The following is a 19,151-nucleotide window of genomic DNA, read 5'->3' as shown; positions in this document are numbered from 1 at the left end:
TTTTGATACATGGTTACTTTACTATGGAAAGACATGGACAAGAATCACAGAGAGAAGATGGATGGTTGGGTTGTAATATGCACCAGTGGAGGGAGCAATCATACCCATACCAGTGAGATCTTAGCTCTGTTGAATATGATCTGGAACCATTGATATGACTGTTTGGTTCCTTTTCAAACTTGGGTTGTTTTAAATTCCATTGTGGGTTCATTGGAATTAAAGCTGACAGTCTCATAGGCAGTTAGAATTGGAGGAGATGTGAAGTTTTGAAAAATATACTAAATAGGAGTCAGGAGCTATGGGGCCTAGTCCTCAAAAGCTCCTTTCCAACAATTAGAACCACTCCAAAAGAGAATGACTTCTTTTGAGAAGTAGTAATCTACCCTCACTGAAGGGTTTCCGGTATAGAATGAGAAACTGCTTGATGGAAATGTTCTAGAGGGTATGCCTGTTCAGGTATGGGCTGGAGTAGATGTCCTCTGAGCTCCTTTCCAGCTTGGAGAGCCTGTACTTCTCTGGGTCTCAATTTCTTCATTTGTACAGTGAGAGAGTGGAGTAAATTTGATGGCCGTTAAAGGTGCTTTCCATCTTCAATATCAACTTATTCTAAATTCTTTGGAAATGTGTTAGAAAAGGGAGTAAGTACAGTAGTTTACAAAATTTTCAGCAAGGGAATGTAAAAATGATTTGTTTTCTTTCTTTTCCAGGGTTATTGGTAGCATATTGTCACAGATTTGACATCCAGGTGCAGTCCTCTAGAGTCTACTTTGTAGCCTGTACCATAGGTAGGTACAAATGTCTTGTAGCAAATCTACAGACAACTAGACTGTAGCTCTGTGATCAATTTGTTTAATCTTGGGAGCAAAGTACAACTCAGTTATTTCATTTCTTTTGACTTTAAAGACCCTACGGTATCTCTAGAATTTTGACTGTAGGGTGGTGAATCTGTGATAAAATCTTGGTCTTTTTTTCTCTTCTTCATTTTTTGTTGTTTGTTTGGTGGCTGTGGTGTTAACTACCAAGAACATTCCATGAAAACAAACTTCTTAACCTAAAAAGTGGCTGCCTTGTTTTCTCTTATGCAGGGTCAGAAAATCACGTGTGACATTATCATTTCTTTCTCGTTCTTGTTTGGGTGCCCCAAATAAAAGAAGCAAAACTGAGTTTAATCCTGGCTCTGCCCCTTACTACCTCATATGGCTTTGAACAAGTCATTGCTGAAGCTCCTTAGAATGAGGGGCTTGTACTGGATAATCCCCAGAGTCCCTCGCTAGTTCTGAACAAGCCGTACCATGTCCAGAAGGAGGGGACTGCAGAGGAATGGACTGATGTGAAGTTGCCTTTGAGAGATGGTCACTATTTGAGTAAGATAGGAAGGTCAGTAGAGGTGGTCATTGAATCATTTTTCAGTCGTATCTGACTCTGTGACCCTATTTGGCATTTTTGTGACAAATATACCAGAGTGGTTTACCATTTCTTTCCCCAGCTCATTTGATACATGAGGAAACTGAGGCAAATGGGGTGAAGGGACTTGCCCAGGGACACCCAGCTAGTGTCTTCCTATGCTAGGAAGATTTGAAACCAGGAAGATGATTCTTCTGACTTCAGGCCCAGCACTCTATGCACTGTGGAGTCATCTAGCTGCCTCTTTCAAGGTAGGGCTGGATATTAGCTGAAAAGACAGACTGGAATTAAAAGAGCATGATGCCCTGGAGGGCAGTGAGGACATTGATTTGACTAGACTGAGAATGGGGAAGAAGAAACAGGAGAGCCTTCAAGGAGAAATTTTGAAAGATGTTGTGAACAGCTTACAGGGCAGGGGCAACTTTGTATTGAATGACTGCAGTGTTTGTACCTTGCACCAGAGACCATAACCCAGACTTAGAACTCAGCAGTTAAAGGAAGTGGTACATCAGAGCTAATAGATAATACCAGTAAGGATTGAATCTGGATGATAGTATTTAGCATATGTAAAACTACTCATTATTATTATTATTATTATTATTATTATCTAAGTCTAGTCCATGTGGACTAAGTCCAAATCCTGGTCTAATTGAGTTGGTAATGTGCCTTGCTGTTGAAAATTGACTTTGCTGGGAGGAGGAAAAGCCAGACAGAGTATTGGATGTTTTAGGTTTTTTTCGCTAGACAGTCTGGGTTAAGTGCTTTGTCCAGGGTCAGTCAGCTCGTAAATGTCAAGTGCCTGAGGCAGGATTTGAACTGAGATCCTCCTGACTCCAGTTGGTGCTCTATCCACTGTGCCATCTAGCTGCCCCCAGAGAGAGTATTGTTGAGACTTGCAGGTTTTCTGGCCATCCTTCCTGGAGTCAGCAAACTGGGCCTTCTTTTGTGCCATCTTATCTGTCAACTCCCTGGTTGTCTTCAGGCAGGCCTCCACCACTTTGTGCCTTGGGGTAGGCATGATCAGGTTGGGCTCCTCAGAGAGAGCTTTCCCAGATTGAAAAAAAATGATCTTATTTAAGAGGCAGTCTGGCCTGGCACAGTGTGCTTACCATGACATTCCTGGTAGGAGCCAAATAAGGATGTGGAGCCTTAGATAAGACATGATTCATAGGATTCCCTACAGGTTGGTAGGGAAATAAGACAGGATACAGCTCTAAAACATGGTAATTATATGATGAGGAAATGGAGATGGGCAGGGGGAGCGGCCATGCAGATCAGGTACTTCCTCCATGGATGAAGTAATGTATATCTTTTGACGTTGCTCCAAAGATCAAGTAAGTGTAGACTCAGAGCCAAGCTGCCTTGGTCCCAGTCTTCCTGTGAGATAGAATGAGTGGTCACCTGTCTGTCACATTGCGGGGGGGGGGGGGGGGGGGTGCTATATGATGCTTGATACAATTCTGCCTTGCATTGTCAGTATTTTTTAAACAACAAATAGAAACATTAAAGGAAAGAAGTAGAACACGAGTCTGAGTATACGTTGCTTGTGTTTAGGGTAATAGATTTCACCTTGGGTAGATGCTGGTCTTTGCCGCGATGGGAGGAGAGTGTGTTGTAGTAATGATAGCTGCAGCAGAAGCAGTTCACATTTTGTTTACAAAACAGCAGCTCTGTGAAGGAGGCATAGTGCAAGTGACATTAGCCCAGTTGTACAGTTGAGGAAACTGAGGCCCAGAGTGGCTTATCAGTTACTGTGCTTCACCCTCAAAGGTGACTTGTAATGGGGTGTCCCCACAATGTGTAGATTACCACTTAATCATCTCCCATGTGCAGAGCACAGCATTGGGTGCTGGGAATGTTCAGCAGTGGAGCCTTCATGAGACCAGAGAAACAAACCAACGAAGATGACACCTGGGGCATCATTAAGAGGTGAAAACAAAAGTTGGATGTCAAGTGGAAAGGGAGGGCCATGGCCTGCAGAGACCGAGTAGTATTTCAGCAGTGAGAATGAGAGGGCACTCCAGCCATGGTCTACAGAAGTTTCTAATGTAGATTGTTCCCATTGTGAGAGAAAAACAGTGAATCAGTTGGTCCTTGGTTATTTGTTGAATTCTTTATTTATTGAATGATGGACCTACCATGGTTCTAGTACTATAAGATCATACCAAAGATACTTGATATGTAACTGCCTGCAAGAAAGTGTTGGGGAATACAAAACACAAATAAGGTGTCTACATATAGTACTTTGTTTGAGTCTCCTGGGAATGCAATTCCTTTATAATAAAGTTTGCATTTAAAAAAATAATCATAAAAGTCTTCAATCAAACTTTTTTTTAAAAATAAAGACTTTTTCGTTTTTGAGTATCACATATAGGGATAGAGGCTAACTATCCAGAGGGCGAATGACCAGGGTGATTGGGGCCTGAAGGCTTTACCAAACTAAAATTGGTCAAAGGAACCCATGATTAACCAAAGGATGATTAGCCTGAGTAAGAAAAGATGGAAGGAGGTACACTATTTGCAAGTAATTCAAGGCTTTTTTCTCCTAATACATAATGGGCAGAAAACAGTAGGTTTTTAGCTCAATAGGAGGAAGAATTTTCTAATACTGAAAATTGTGTGAAAGTGTATTTGACTGCCTCAGGAGGAAGCAAGTTTTCCTGTTCAGGTATGACTTGGGCTGATGTCCTTCCAGCCCTGAGATTCTCTGACTTTATAAATGTAGAGCTGCAATGGTTCCAGTTTAGTTAGTGAATATTGGGCCAAATGGTGAAGTCTATATCCAGGGCTAAGTTCTTCCTCTTCTTACCAACCTCCTTCCACTTCCTGAGTCCAGCAACCTCCTGTTCTTTTCACTTTTCCTCGAAGAAAAGGATTGAATCACACTTTGTTTGAATGAACTTCACTAAACTTAGTTGTGGAAAAACGCCATGGTCCCCTAGCAAGAGAACTTCAGAAGTATGGGGCCTTCCTAGTATCTAGTGAGAGAGTACTGGATGAAGAGTCAGGAAGGGCTGGATTTGAGTCCTGGCCCTTCTGCCTTATATGGCCTTGAGTAAGATACTTCCCTTGTCTGGCACACAGGTTGTCTGATCATTCATGATTCCATAGTATTAAGGTTTATGGAGAACATACGGAAACTGAGGCTCAGAGTGGAATGATGATTGGCTTGTCATCATCACACTGTCAGCCAGTAAGGGGTCATTATGTGCCAGGCACTGCACTGGGTGCCAGAAATACCAAGACTGTGCCAGCCCTTTTGGAGCTTCCATTTTACCAAATGAAACAGAGCTAGTAGGTTTCAGAGCCAGGATTGACAATGGGCTAGACAATCCCATCTGCCCTTTTATTGCTAAATTCTGTGATACTTTTAGGCTTCAGGAGTGATAGTCATTGGTCTCTTCCCCACTAGGCTTTCCTACCCTCCTCCTTGGAGGTAGGGCAAGAACTGGCCTAGCATTGGCTGTTTGAGGCCTGTTTGCAAGAGCTCTTTGGGGGCAGAAGAAGGTGTCCTATCATCATTGACTTCTGGGATTTGGCTTGTCCCCTCCCTGCCTGAACACAAATCAAGCTTTCTCTGCCTCTCATCATTAACTCCTCATCTCCCTCTGACCCAAGACTACAAGGTGCATAATTTGTTATTCTGGCACATTTGACCTTAATTAATATTTAATGATACAGTCATTTCAATAACCCTTCCCTTATGTCCTGACTTGAAGCATCCCCAATGCCTACTATATTGTTTTTACTCTAGTTAGAAAGTTGGTTATATCATATCTCAGTACCCTTATCTCTGATTTGCTCTGCTCTCTAGCCTCCATACACGTATCTGTGACCCATACTGCCCCCATCAATGACAGGGTGCCAGGGTATCTCCTGGAAAGGGAAGGAAAGCCTGAGTGGGGGAACCTATCATAGGACAAACACAAGCCTCACATGACGTCCAGCTACCTCCTAGAACCCATTTATGTGGTTATCTTATGTTATTTATATGTATGAACTTGGTAACTCTTTGTTACAATTTCCTGCCTCCATGTTCTTGTCCATGCTCTTCTCTGAATCCTGGAATAGCCTTCCTCTCCCACTTTTCACTGTGCCTGGTAACTCCCTACCAATTTTTTAAAAAATCTAACTCATATAATCCCATGTAGTCTACAAAACTTTATCCTTATCATCCCTTTGGTTAGTAACACTTTCCCCTTGGGACCTCATATAGCACTTTGTTTTTTATCTTAATGTACTTAATTTGTCATTTTATATCATAGGGTCTCTATGTTTTCCCTATAGTAGCCTCTAGGCTCCATGAGGGAAGGGACCCTGTCTTATGTAAGCTTTGTGTCTGCCCCAACGTCTAATTTAGTATTCTGCACACAGTAGGTCCTTAATAAATTTTGCTGAATTAATTAATGCAGGTATTGATGTATACAAGTTTTCTCATCTGTAAAAGGAAGAGATTGGATGATACTGTGTTCTCTTTTAGCTTTAAACTTATGTTTTAAATAAAATGTCAAATGAAACAGTACATTGAAATAACTTAGTTCTCCTCTTCTTTGTCTGATTTAGCCTATGGCATTGGCCTTCTGATCACCTTTGTGGCTTTGGCATGGATGCAGAGGGGCCAGCCAGCTCTCCTCTACCTAGTGCCCTGTACTGTGATCACAAGCTTTGTGATAGCTTTATGGCGCAAGGAGCTGAGAATGTTCTGGACAGGCAGCGGCTTTGCGGTGAATACCAGTTTGATATGACTGTCTTCAAGAAATACTAATATTAGAAATCCTAACTAAAGTTAAAGTTGAGTAAAATATTGTAGTTTTATCATCAAAATCATACTGCTGATATGTTTGCCATAATACTTGTTTTCTGATTATGGAAAGGTGATTTTAGTTTTTGGAGTTACATTTGTGGCCCCAGAATGCTTTAGAAGTGTGGTGTGGCCGATATAGAGATGTATGAACTTTTGAAATAGCACGTTAACTTTTGCTCAGTATTCTCTTTCTTAAAAGTTCTCTTAATTCCAAAGTATAATCACACCCCACTTAACTGGAGGTCAGACTTCCTGGCAACCTCAGCCACCTGGAACCCTGCTTGCAGATCTGGAAGTAAGCCCAAATAGGCCTTTCTGCAGCAGGGAGAATAACTGTTCCAAAGCCCAAATTCTTGGTTCAGTAAAAGTAGGCAGAGCCAGCCACTCTTGGACCAGAGTCATGAGTGAAATACAGGGCATCGTATTAGAAGAAGCAGTATCCCCTGACAACATGGTAAGTGGCAGCTCTGACTGTGAAAGGAGGAGACTGAAGAATTTGATGAAGCAGTAGCCTTCAGAGGTCTTTCTGTTCTGGGGGAAACTTCCCTGAGCAGTGCAGTGATTGGAATTCATCATGGTTACCATGTGGCAACAAGAAAGCATAAATTATATTTAGTCTTCATTTCTTAAGAAAAAGGGGACATGTGTAATACATTTTAGAAAAGTTTCCATCAGAAGCCATTCAATAAGATTTCATCACTTTATTTAGATGCCCAGATGATGGAGATGTTGAGAGGGTTGAATTAGATGACCATTAAGGTTCCTTCAAATTCTAAGAATTCAGGCTTCATTTAATCTGGAAAATTCACTTAAGCTGAATAATACCTCCTTCCCCAGAGCCATTACCCTATTGTGGTTTGAGGTTAACAATATACGCTTTTGTCATTCTGTCTGTTAAAAGCATTGTTGGGGAAGTGTGGGCCTAGATTTTAATTTGGAACTTGTTATATCATCATTATCATTTCTGAGTTGTACATGTCACTTTTTTTTTCCAGGTTTTTTTGGGGAAGATAACTTGAATTTCAAAACTGAATTAAAAAGGCTTCCTCATAGCCTTTCCCTCTGATAGCAGTTTCTGATTGGTGTGCTTCTCATCCAGCTGTTGATCTAACATTAAAAGAATGATTTGTTTGAGTTAAGGTTGAGTATAGGAGAAGGGAGCATGACAATTTATGAGCAGGTGAGGCAAGTTAAACTTTCAGAAAGGGGGAGGAAAGGAATCCTGGACCCCTTTGACAAAAGGAAGGACACTCTTTGTGCCGTGTACAGCAAAGCCTCTTAAGCTGAAGAGGCTCAGATGTAAGGAATCCGCAGCTCTTTTTAGAATGGCCCTTTGGGCAGCCATTTTCTGCTGAGTCTGACCACCATGAAGGATTTTGGCATTTAACATTCCCTTTTGATTCAAGAAGCCTTGCTGTATTTTTCTAACAAGTGGAGCTGTCCAGGAGTGGGCCTTAGGGGTAACAAATCTTCCATCAGTAGAGTTCTGTAAGCAAAGGCTGCATCATCACCTTCCAGGTGTTACAGGGACATTCTGTTCAGCTGCAGGTTGGACTGGCTCCATTCTGGTTCTGAGATTGTGTGATTTTGTGGAGTGATGAGTGCATCTTAAAAGGAGTCACAATTCTTGTGGATTCAGGTAGCTATAATTATAAAATATTTTCAGTGGCCCAAATTTATTTTAATCTGGAATCAACTGCATATGTGATTTCCAAACCATTTGAGAAAAGAGTTTGAGCTTCAGAGCTTATTGTTCTTTTGCTCTGAGAAGTCTGACTTGCCTTACCTTCTTTTACCACTACCGTTTCTATTTCTTTCAGGTCTATGTCAGGGGTCTCACTGGTTGTATTTACATTGCCTTACCTATGACTTTTCTTTTGTAGAAGGACCTGCCTCAACCTTCCTGGGTGATGGCTTCATCTGAATGTCCCCAACCCCTAAAAGATTCAAATACTTCCCCTTCTCAACAGGAGCCAAACAAAGAATTGATCAACCCTACCCTCCAAGCTGACCAGCTCTCTGATATACCCACATCCCTGGAGCAAACAGCAAGTGCCAGTGGACCTCTGAGCTCTGCCCCTCGTGTGTCAGAACCAGCTGATCAAGATAAGGACCAGCCTCATCAAGAGATTGGAGAGGCACATCAGACTAGATGAGGAGCATGGAGACAGGAATTGTGGCACCTGCTGTATGGCCACAGTGCCCACGGACTGGTTCTAACTTTCACTAAAGAGCCCCATAGCATCATTCTTCCTACAATTGCTGATACTTGTTAGGTCCCCCTCCCCCTCTTTCTGAAATATGGTGCTCTCATTCCCTTCTGATGCCCATTTCAGGGAGAACTTGAATAGGTTTCTCTTCCTCCACTCCTGACTTCCTTCTCATGCCCGCCTTGTATTAAGGGGTTTTATTTATGCATTGCCCTGTGCTTGGGTGACTGCTCTGTTTCTCTAGCCTGACTGAGGTTAATCTTGACAGAGAAACACCAGACAGTTTAGCTAACATGAGAGGCTGGGAGAAGTCACTGTTAGCACTTTCTCTTAGCCAGCAGTTAACATTTGATTTTTCTCTTTATGATATCTTAATTACAAATGAATGATTTAGTGTAATCAGATATTTAAGAAGCAAGAAATGGTCCATCATTTCATCTCCTTTTGAAAGGATAAGCATTTCTGTTTTGGTGCAGGAAGTGCATCATGATTCTCTAGGGTTCCTCCCTCACCCCCCACCCCCCACCCCCGTTTAAAAATTGGTCTGGTCAAAGACTCTGAAGTAGAAGGCTTTTCTAGGTAATCATTCACTGAGTAGACTACCTCTTGTCCATCGTAGTAAGTATGTTAAATTCTTTGTTACTCAGGAGATGTGAAAACAAGATCACCATATGCTAATGTCCAGGTAATGCAGAAAAAGAATAATTGTATATAAATGATCAAGGAGAGAGTGCTGCAGGAATTTGGAGGCACTGGTTGATAGAGGAAGTGAAATAGACCCTAGAGTCTGTGTGTTAAAGAAGGTGTTGTTATGTTTAATAGATTGTGTCTTAGGAGCTTGAATAGAAAATGGGAGAGCATGTTCAGAAACCTGGATATTTAGTCCTAACTCTTAAATATGCCTAGTCTGTTTTCTTGAAAAATAATTGGCTACCTCCTCACTCCACCCCATGCTGTCGAGATCCAGGGTCTTGTAGGCAGTGTTCCATGTATTTTCTAAGTCACTAAGAGGCTTATTCATTAGCACTAAAACAGTATTGCCTCTGGAGATTTGGCATCTCTATGGGATGGGGGTTCAGAACTTAAAGATGAGGGGAAGCTACAATCTCACTTTATATAAAACATGGCTTTTGGGTTTCTAGCAGATTCGTTAGGCTGAGTTCTGTGAGTTAGCATGGAGTCCCCTAACTCATTAAACTTCAGTTTTTCTACCACTGGAAAGTTACTGAGGTTGTATCGACCTGTGGTTGGTCTCACTGCCCTTTGTTCTTGAAAGGGGGTTTGGGTGAGGACTTTGCTGCCATTTCCTTCATACGTAGCAACTGGCTGTATCTGTTGCTGAGCAAACCAGTGTAGTGGGTAAATTTCTTGAGCCTCTTTCGAAGATGCAGCATCTCAACATTTGTTTACTTTTTTTAGGCATAAAGATCCATTTTGTTTTGAACAGAGAAACCAGGAGCTTTAAAGTTTATTTTTAAGACTCAAATATTCCTGTTTTTTAACACTATACATTCCAGTCCATAAAAGTAACTTAAGTCCTGCACCTTGCAATAGTAAGGAATGCATTTAAAAATCTAGCTGAGGAATTTTTGCAGTATATGGGAATATTCTGGAATGGTATTCTGTCTTCTACCTCACTGATCAGATTCTCACAACACCATTGGAGAGACATTGTTTAGAGCTTGTGGTGTTTGGTACATACACAGAGAAGGGCAAGGAAAGTCTAGCTGCCAAACGGCATTTGTGGAGAGGCACTACTGACTGGTTCCATTACACTATGGCTGAAGGGCAAGGTTGCCCATCTTACCTATCCTTTCCACTCTCTTTTCCTCCTGAAACATCTGGAGTGTTGTCCCTTTTATATATTTAGAAAGCTCCTTATGTGTAAGAGTGGGTGGTTCTTACCCTGGTCTCCCTAGACCATAGGAAGCCCTGATGATGCCATCACCCCCCATCCCAAGTCACAGTAAGGTAACTAAAAGACCTAAGTTCTAAAACAAAGCCTCAAAGGACTCTTCAGGGAGATTGGAGCCCTTCAGGTACTCCTTTATTCCAAAAGCATTCCACTTCTTAACTCACCACCTTCCCTGAAGCATCAAGGTGTTCCCTCTGTTGTGCTTTGGCTCAGAATGTCTTTGTACATCAGTATTTGGAGTTCTCTCCAGCCCAAATGCCCGATGGGATGAAGTGTCAGTTGGGGCTATTTTGGCAACCTTGCACTTGACTACTCTTATGATCTTGTCTTCAGCCCTCCAGGCAGCGTTTTCAAATTTCAGCTTTGAAAAACTTTCCGCTTAATGGATAATGAATGACAGACACTCACACACTTAATTATTTTTCATTCAACCAGTCTTAAGATGATAACTTTCAACATTGTAGTTACTGTTTAGAGTTCTGCCTTTCAGGGATACCTCCTCATTGTCTCATTCTTGGCCAAGTTTCCCAGAATATCAGAGGCTTTGGGTAAAATCATAAATTTCTGGAAAAAATACCAGCATTGAGGATTTATGAACAGCCTTAGTCAGCCATTACTTCTCTGGGGAGGAGAGATGGATTTTCTAATTAAAGGAAGAAAAAAATGTCCCCAGAGTTCTTCAACCTGTTTGTGTAATTTCTCTTGGGTTAAAATAAACTGATAACAACCTGGGAACAGTACCAAATGGACCTTTCCCTCCTTGTGTTCCTGTCCTTTTGTGAGCATGTTGCCATGGGATATCATGATGCAAATGAGCTCCTGTGCCAGGGAGAGACCTGAGTTGGAACCTGCTTCAGCCAATTGGACTATGCCTTAATTTAAGCCATTTTATACTTGTGTATGGTAAATGTGGGTTTGATTGTTTTGGTGGGTTTTTTTTTTTTAATTAGAAAAATGTCAAGGAATTCAAAGGCAGATGTTCCTAAAGTTTGAGTTTCATATTTTTTGCCTTGCTTCTGTTTAACCTTATCATTAAACATAGTTTTTTATATTTAAAACATAGCATTTGAGATTTAATTTGAAGCATTTGGAAAAAGAATTGTCCTCATTATCATTGCCAAGTTTGCCATCAAAATAAAGATGCCATCACCCAGGTGAAGTGCTTTGTGGGGATCCCAGGATTTCACCCTGTCTGTCTAGTCCAGCCCCTTCCTTTTACAGATGAAGTTGAAACCCAGATTATTTATGACTTGCTTGAGATCCTTGGACTCCCAAGCCAGTGTGCTCTTTTCTTCTCTATGAATACATTCACCTGTGGCTAGCTTTTGAGATGGCCATGTCTTGTTGATTAGTGAATCAGCAAACTTGTTAGTTTGCATTAGGAAGAAGGGAATCCGTCAAGCACGTATTTTGAGTGGGTATGCACTATCTAATGGAGGAGAAAGAAGGGAGGGATGAGACAGACTTGAAAGTGGCATATCCAAAGCCACCAAAGCCTTGAGTGAAGGAACCAGAACTAGCTAGCACCCAAGGCCAGGGCTCTTTCTGCTCTGCCTCTTTGCATTCAGAATGAGAAGATAACGTAACTAAAGTCACATAACTCGAATTAATGAGTTGGAGTTTGTCTAAATTATTGACATTTGAATTATGTAAAACATTTTTAAAGTACTGTGACTTTGTTTCAGGTACATGTGATAGTACTAGGCTAAGAAAAGAGCCTTAGAGGGGTCTACTTTAAAGAATTAAGAATTGGTTTGTAAGCAGTGTATCAGTTATAAATAGCTCTCCCAAAAGCTTTCAAGTCATTTGAAACCTCTTCAGTTTTGCTTGTAATTTATACTTCCTTTGAAGAAAATAATTTTTAAGCAAATGTTGACTTCAGTCCTAAATGAATTTCTAAATGAATGTTCAGGGCTTTCTATGTAACCTTTCTGCAAAGTGGCTTATGAGAATTTCAGAATTTACTTAAAAGATTGAATAGGAAGAAAATCTGTGAGTGTTGAGAGATTTTCACTTTCCCTCCTGCACTCCCTCAATGAGTGACACTCCCCTTTCAGTGAGAATGGACCAGCCTGCGGAGTGCACAGGGAGCAAGAGGAGGGAGGATTCTGGTGTCCTACAGAAAACTACAATACCCGCATGAAAAGTTCCATTGTTTCTCCCGTTGGAGGAAGATCCAATTACTTCTAAGAAAAACTCATCTAAAAGCCCCTGCAAAGGAAAATGCACCTTCTCCAAGTAAAATAGCAACAAGTTGCTAAAATTGGGCACTGATAACATGCAGTTAAGTTTTTGTTGCGGGGGTAGGGTGGGGGCAGGGTGGAACGGAGCTCAGCATCAGGATTCTTTTTGGGGAAAAGGCAAGAAGAAAGGATTTTGCGGCAAAGTGCTGTTCTCTCGTCTCTGCTTTGCCTTTCTCTATATGGTGGATATCGCATTCTAATATATAAATGGAGTATTGTGTCTTTGATGAGAGCAGACAATCAAGCGGAGTGCTTCTAGTCATAAAATGGCCCCCCTAAGTCCACCTGGGAAGCTGAACTAAGCTGGGATGTGGTCATGAAGACCTAGGAACCTTTCTTTGTAGAAGGGATTTCTAATATGGTCTTACTCTGCAAGTTGTGTATTCTCTACCCCCAGAGAGCTGGGTCAAAAAGTCTCCAGGACTCTGGGCAAGGAGACCTGCTCATTTGCAGATGTATCTTAGAAACCATCCTAGTGACTTATGGGAAGGGGTTGCTGGATTTGGAGTCAGACCAAGGGCATCCTAGCCTTGCTACTTGGACCATGTCTTAGAACTCTGCACCTTGGTTTTCTCGTCTGTGAAGTGAGTAGAGTTGTACTGGCTGGCCCTATGATCCCATGCCCTGGAGGAGGGGAGGGTCTTGTCATCAGTAAGTTGGTTTGGGTGGGTTGGGCGGCCTGAAGAGGGTCACGGACGGCTCCTGAACCCCTCTGGCATCTAGGCAGTGTCAAGAGCTCCCACCTCCAACCAACTTTGGTTTATGGATTACAATCTGCCGCTGAGGGACCCCTTATCCCAGGAAAAGTCAAAGACCTTTTCTGTGGAGTCTTGGCAGAAAAGAAAAGCGGGTTCCCAGGTTGTCACTCCTTCTGGGAGCTTGTGAAACTCGGGTGGAGTGGGCTGATAATCGGAGCGAGCAGAGCCTTTATGTGCGGTTTCCTCGCACCCTGATGCTAGAAGCCGTGGCTCCCGGTTTTGGCTCACCTCTGCTACCTAGCGAGGTTCAGTCTCTACCCAGGATTGGAACAGCCCAGGTTTGCACCACGAGCCTCTCGTGAGGTGGCGAGCAGCCCCCCTGGGACCGGGAACCCTGTCTGGGATGAGAGGAGAAGGCGGGAGGAGGGAGGGGATGAAGCACTTGATACCCCAGAGACGTGGAGAAGGGAAGGGGAAGTTAGAGGGAAAGAGGGTCCTGACACCGAGCGTGTCAACACAAGATGGGCCTAGGAAGGAGGGGGGCCGGTCCCAATCCCGAGGGGCTAACGAGGACGGAACCGTAATCCAGAGGGGACCCTAATCCCAAGGGGACAGGGGAGATGGGATTCTAACCTCGACGGGGCGGGCAGGGGCGCCCCAGACCCGAGAACGGGTGGGCAGGGCTGGGGCCGCTCCTCTCAGGCACTTCCTTCCCGCCCCCTGCCCCACAAAAACGGGCAAGCAGCCACCAGCGCCAGCCACTCGTGGCAGCAGCGGCGGGATAGAGCGGCCCGGCGGGGCGAGTGAACCGAGACAGCCTGCCTGTCTGGCCTCGGGAGGCACCGGGAGCGGCCCGGGGTGAGTCTGTCTCGGGGAAGGGGCGGAAAGGCGAGGGCAGGCTCAGCTCAGCAGGGGCTCCCAGGGCAGAGACGGCCCGAGGCGCAGGCATCCTTAAAGTTTGGGCAGGAGTCCACTCCGAAAGGGAGGTGAAAGAAAGCGCCAGCTGGGGGAGAAGCCGACTTCTGGGGCATCCCTGCTCAGTCCAGGCACGCGGCACCAGGCAAAGGCCAGTCGGTGTGCTCGGCGCGCTGGGGTTAGTTACAAAGAAAGGCAAGACAGCCCCTGTTCTCCAGAAACTCCCAGTGAGACGGGGGAGACAATACGCACACATCTGCGGACAAACAGAGAAGGTGAACCGAAGCCAGACGACAGGCGACACCGGCATTAAGGGAGATGGGAAAGGCTGCTTGCAGAAGGCGGGATTTTAGCTGGGACTTGAAAGAAGCCAGGGAAACCCGGGCAGAGATGAAGAGGGATGCCTGAGCAATCCAGGCATGGGATGTATGGAGTCTTGTGTGAAGAAAGCAAAGGGGCCGGTGTCACTGGATCCCGGAGTACGTGGAGGGGAGGAGGGTGTAAGAAGACTAGAAAGGTAGGAAAGGGCCAGGTTGTAATGGGCTTTAAAAACCAAAGAGGATTTTATATTTGATTCTGGAGGTAGTAGGGAATCCCTGGAGTTTATTGAATGGGGGCAGGAGGAGGTGAATACAGACCCCGAAATTTAAGAAGATCACTTTGATAGCCAAATGGAGGATGAATTGGAATGGGTTGAGTGATGCAGAAAGGCCAACCAGCAGATTATTGCCATAGTCTAAGCTGAAGGTGATGAGGGCCTTCCCAGCAGGTAGCAGTGTCAGAGAAGAGAAGGAGGCATCCAGGAGAGGAGAAATGTTTGGAAGGTAGAATGGAAAGGACTGAGCTACGGATTGGATATAGAAGGCTGAGAAAGAAAAGAGTCAAGGACGACACCTAAGTCACAAAACTGGGTGATGGTGCCCTCCAAAGTAATAGGGAAAAGAGGATTTGGGAGGAAAGGTGAGGTGAGTTAGAAGGCAGGAAACAAGGGACCCCGGGACATGATTTACCCAGGAGAACTACAGAGTTCCTAGCACTGGAAGGTATTCTGAAGGTGATCTCATCAAAAACCCCTCATTTTACAGATGGGGAAACTGAGAAGGAGGGAGTGGGGGAGTGTCTAGCTCAAGGTCACACACTTAGAAAATGGCAGTCAGCAAGCAGTAGCCAAGTCCTCTCACTTCAAATCCATGGCATTCTTTCTACTCACTTTGCTGACTTCCTCCTTTTTAGCTCTTCTAAGGAAAAGAGCAGGTAAAGAGCTGTGACATTTTCAGAAAAGGGTTCCACAGTTATCAAATTTATGGCTGTTCAGTAAATCTAAGAGCCTGAAACTGCAGCCTGGGCACTTACATTTCCCGGCTCATAATAGCCTTGAGCATCGGTGTGAGTATCTGTCACTCTTCCCTGTGCCACACAAACTCCTATACCCAGGAATGTGGATAGAGCATTGGATTTGGAGCCAGAAAGAGTCAAGAAATGTTTGAACCCAGCCCCAGACAACACTGTAAGATGTGTGACCCCAGGTAGGTCATTCCCTTTTCTGGCCTTCAGTTTCTTCAACAGTCAAGCGAGGAGGTTGGATTTGATGACCTCAAAGGTCCCTTCCAGCTTTTAGTCTGTGATCCTAGGAATTAAATCGAGAACCAGTTTAATGGAAAGACTGTGTTCGGGAGTGAGAGCATTTCCACATTCATGACTAAAATGAATTTGATAAAGAGGGAATTAGATTGAATTGAGCAGAAGAGCAAATGGGTTAGAGGGCAGGACATGAATTCCTGTTTTAGCTGCCCAAGACTGTATATGAGACAAGAAGGGTCCAGAATGCGACAGGGAAAGGTGAGATTCTCTAGAGTGGGCAAATGTCTTAGGATGGTCCACATCCTTAGTCTGCATTAAGAAAATTATGTCAACTTTGGCGTGTTTTAAAACAAATTTCATTTTGCTGGCAAGGGCCAGCCTATGTGTGAGCTCAGGCTATATTAAGAGAGGCTTAGGGTCCAGAATGAGGGAGGGGATAGATAGCCTAGCCTAGTGTAGCCCAGTCCAGCCCAGCACAGACATCAGAGTGCACCTAGAAAATCATTGTCAAGTCTGAGTAGCACATTTTAGGAAGGATGTGGACAGCCCTAGGAAGACAAGGAGCTAGATGCCCAAGGGTCAGGATGCTGTGAGTTTGGGTACAGGTTGGGCGAGCTTGCCTCTAAAATCTTTTCAGCCCTGTAATCCTGTGAATTTAAGATGAATTTCTGATGGAGTGCTTGAATGAACCCCATTTGTCCCTAATTTTCTTCTCTGCCTTCTTCCATATTTTTGATCAAGCCTGTATTTATCTTTCCAAATCTCTTGAACCCATTACTCAAACTGCTTGACTTTCCTTTACATTTCTACCATAAAACAAGATAGCTCATAAGTTGTTACTCTTCACCTACAACTGTATGACCTTAAACAAGAGATTCCTGACTTGAACCTCACAACTGAATAGATACATATCCTTGTTCAACAAGCTTGTTTATCCTTCTCTGATTATATTTTGAAGCTAGGGAGAAATGTGGTCTTGGAATTGGGGTCCAAGCACGCCATCATTTTTGCCTTTCTCTTTCAGTTATTTGCTTACTTCTTTTCCTATTCTCCAACTTTCTCCTGCCTGCCCCTCCCCAGCGTACACACAAACATTCTTCTCTTTCATGAGATTATACACAGGTATCTAGATCCTATCTAGTTATAAATCCTGAGCTCCTGTGACAAGTCAGACCATGTTCAGGGATGGCTGACCAGGTTGGGGAAGAGATTTAAAATTATGTCACATAAGGGCTAGGTGAAAGAAATGGAGATATTTGGTCTAGACAAGCAAAGACTTGGGTGACATTTGTGTTTTTATCTGAAAAAAGTTTCATGGAGAAAGAGGGAAATTAGTTATCTTCTATGTATCTCCAAAAAGCAAAACTCTAGGTATAAGAAGACAAATTGAATATTAATAATTCATAATTAATGAGCACTTTAAGGAAGGGCTTTGAGTACCCAGCATAGCATTTTGTATTTGATCTTGGAGGTGATGGGGAGCGTCCAGAGTTTATTGACTAGAGGGGTGACATGGTCAGAGCAGACCTGCCCTTTGAGAAGATCACTTTGGCAGCTCAGTGGAAGATGAACTGGACTGGGGAGAGACTTGAGGCAGGTGAATCCACTGCAGGTTACTGCAATAATCCAAGGTGGAGGAGATGAGAGTCTGCACTAGTATGGTGGCAGTATCAGAGAGAAAGGGGAACGTTTTTGAGAGAAGTTGCAGAGGTGAAATTGACAAATTTTGTCAACAACCAATTGTATATAGAGGATGACAGACAGTGAGGAGTCACAGATAAGACCTTGAGCATCCACTGTGTATGAGGTACTGTGCTAAACTCTAGGGTCTAGGCATTCAAAAGCAAAAATGAAACAGTCTTTGACCTCAAAGTGCTTACATTAGGTGGAACAATAGATGGGCTCATAAATAAATACAATGAAGTAATTTCCAGGGAGAGGGCACTGGATGGGGAGAAGCTTCCTTTAGAAGGTAGCATTTCATCTAAACTTTGTTTTTGAGGGGTTAAGTGACTTGCCCAGGCTCACACAACTAGTAAGTGTCTGAGGCTGAATTTGAACTCAGGTCCTCCTGACTCCAAGGCCAATGCTCTATCAACTGTGCCACATAGATGCCCCTTCATCTAAATTTTGGAAAAAGCTAGTGATTCTACGAACAGAAGTGAGGAGAGAGCAAATTCCAATCATGAGGGATAGATAGCATTTGCTGTGGATACATAGGATGGAAAGTTGTGTATGAAGAACCACAACATATAGAGTTAAAACAAAGTGAGTGGAGGAGACCAATGTACAGTAAGCTTAGAAGAGGTAATTGGAACCAGAGGTTGAAGAACTTTATTATGCTAAACAGAGGAGTCCATATGTCTTTCCTAGAAACAAGAGAGATCCACAGGAGCTTTTTAAGTAAGGGGATGACCTAGTCAGACTTGTGGTTTAGGAATATCCCTTTGGGAATAAGGCATTCTCTACTTGGTAAATAGTCAAAGGATATGAATAGGCACTTTTCAGAGAATGAAATACAATCTATCAAAAACCATATTAAAATGCTCTAAATCACTAATAAGCAGAGAAAATTAAAACAACTCACACTCATCAGATTATCAAAGATAGCCAAAAAAAAGTAAAGTGATCAATGCTAGAGGGGCTGAGGGGAAAATAGGTACATTAATGCACTGTTGGTGGAGTTGTGGATTGGTCCAGCTTTTCTGGAAAACAGTTTGGAACTATGCCCCCAAAGTTATTAAACTGTGCCTACCCTTTGATCCAATGATACCCAATATTAGATCTATTCTTCAGAGACTGAAGAAAAAGGAAACAGATCCATGTGTCTGAAAATATTTATAGCAGCTCTTTTTGTGGAGCCAAAGAGCTAGAAACTGAGGGGATATTCATTAATTGGGGAATGGTTGAAGAAGTTATGGTATATGAATGTGATGGAATACTATTGTGCTGTAAGAAATGATGAAGGAGCCAATTTCAGAGGAACCCACGAAGACTTGTACAAACTGATGCAGAGTGAAGAGAGAAGAACCAGGAGAATGATTCATACAATTACTACATAATTGTAAAGACAAACAACTCTGAAAGTCTTTAGAATTCTCATCAACTTAAAGATGAACCATATTCCCAAAACTCTAATAATGTAAGCAGTCAGTTGATCAACATTTATTAAGCACCTACTATATTCCAGTCACTGTGCTAAATACTGTTCTGGGGATACAAAGAAAGGTAAGAGGCAATCCATGCCCTCAAGGAGTTTCCAGTCTAATGGAAAACTCCACATACAAACTACTTTACACCAATAAGCTATAAACAGGATAAACTGGAAATGATCAGCAAAGGTGAGGCATTAGATTTAAGGAAGATTAGAAAAGGCTTACC

The 19,151-nt window shown here is 43.0% G+C and overlaps 1 protein-coding gene across 9 annotated transcripts in view; it reads left to right on the top strand.

Moving 5' to 3' along the window:
• Positions 1-11,391, top strand: part of SPPL2B (signal peptide peptidase like 2B) — a 46,214-nt gene extending 34,823 nt beyond the window's left edge. For 4 of the 9 annotated variants that reach the window (XM_072601455.1, XM_072601457.1, XM_072601456.1 and 1 more), the window contains 3 exons: positions 708-785; positions 5,968-6,128; positions 8,092-11,391. In XM_072601455.1, coding sequence (XP_072457556.1) covers positions 708-785; positions 5,968-6,128; positions 8,092-8,364 — 512 coding nt within the window. In that variant the 3' untranslated portion in view covers positions 8,365-11,391. Of the gene's footprint in view, positions 1-707; positions 786-5,967; positions 6,196-7,203; positions 7,848-8,091 lie in introns of all 9 variants that reach the window. The other 5 variants (XR_011965515.1, XR_011965514.1, XM_072601459.1 and 2 more) reach the window with 5 other exon arrangements.
• Positions 11,392-19,151: the final 7,760 nt, after the last annotated feature.

This window comes from Notamacropus eugenii, chromosome 4, assembly GCF_028372415.1.
Source record: "Notamacropus eugenii isolate mMacEug1 chromosome 4, mMacEug1.pri_v2, whole genome shotgun sequence".
Taxonomy (NCBI): Eukaryota; Metazoa; Chordata; class Mammalia; order Diprotodontia; family Macropodidae; genus Notamacropus; species Notamacropus eugenii.
Note: the sequence above shows the minus strand (reverse complement) of the source record. Positions and strands in the feature narration are given on the sequence as shown.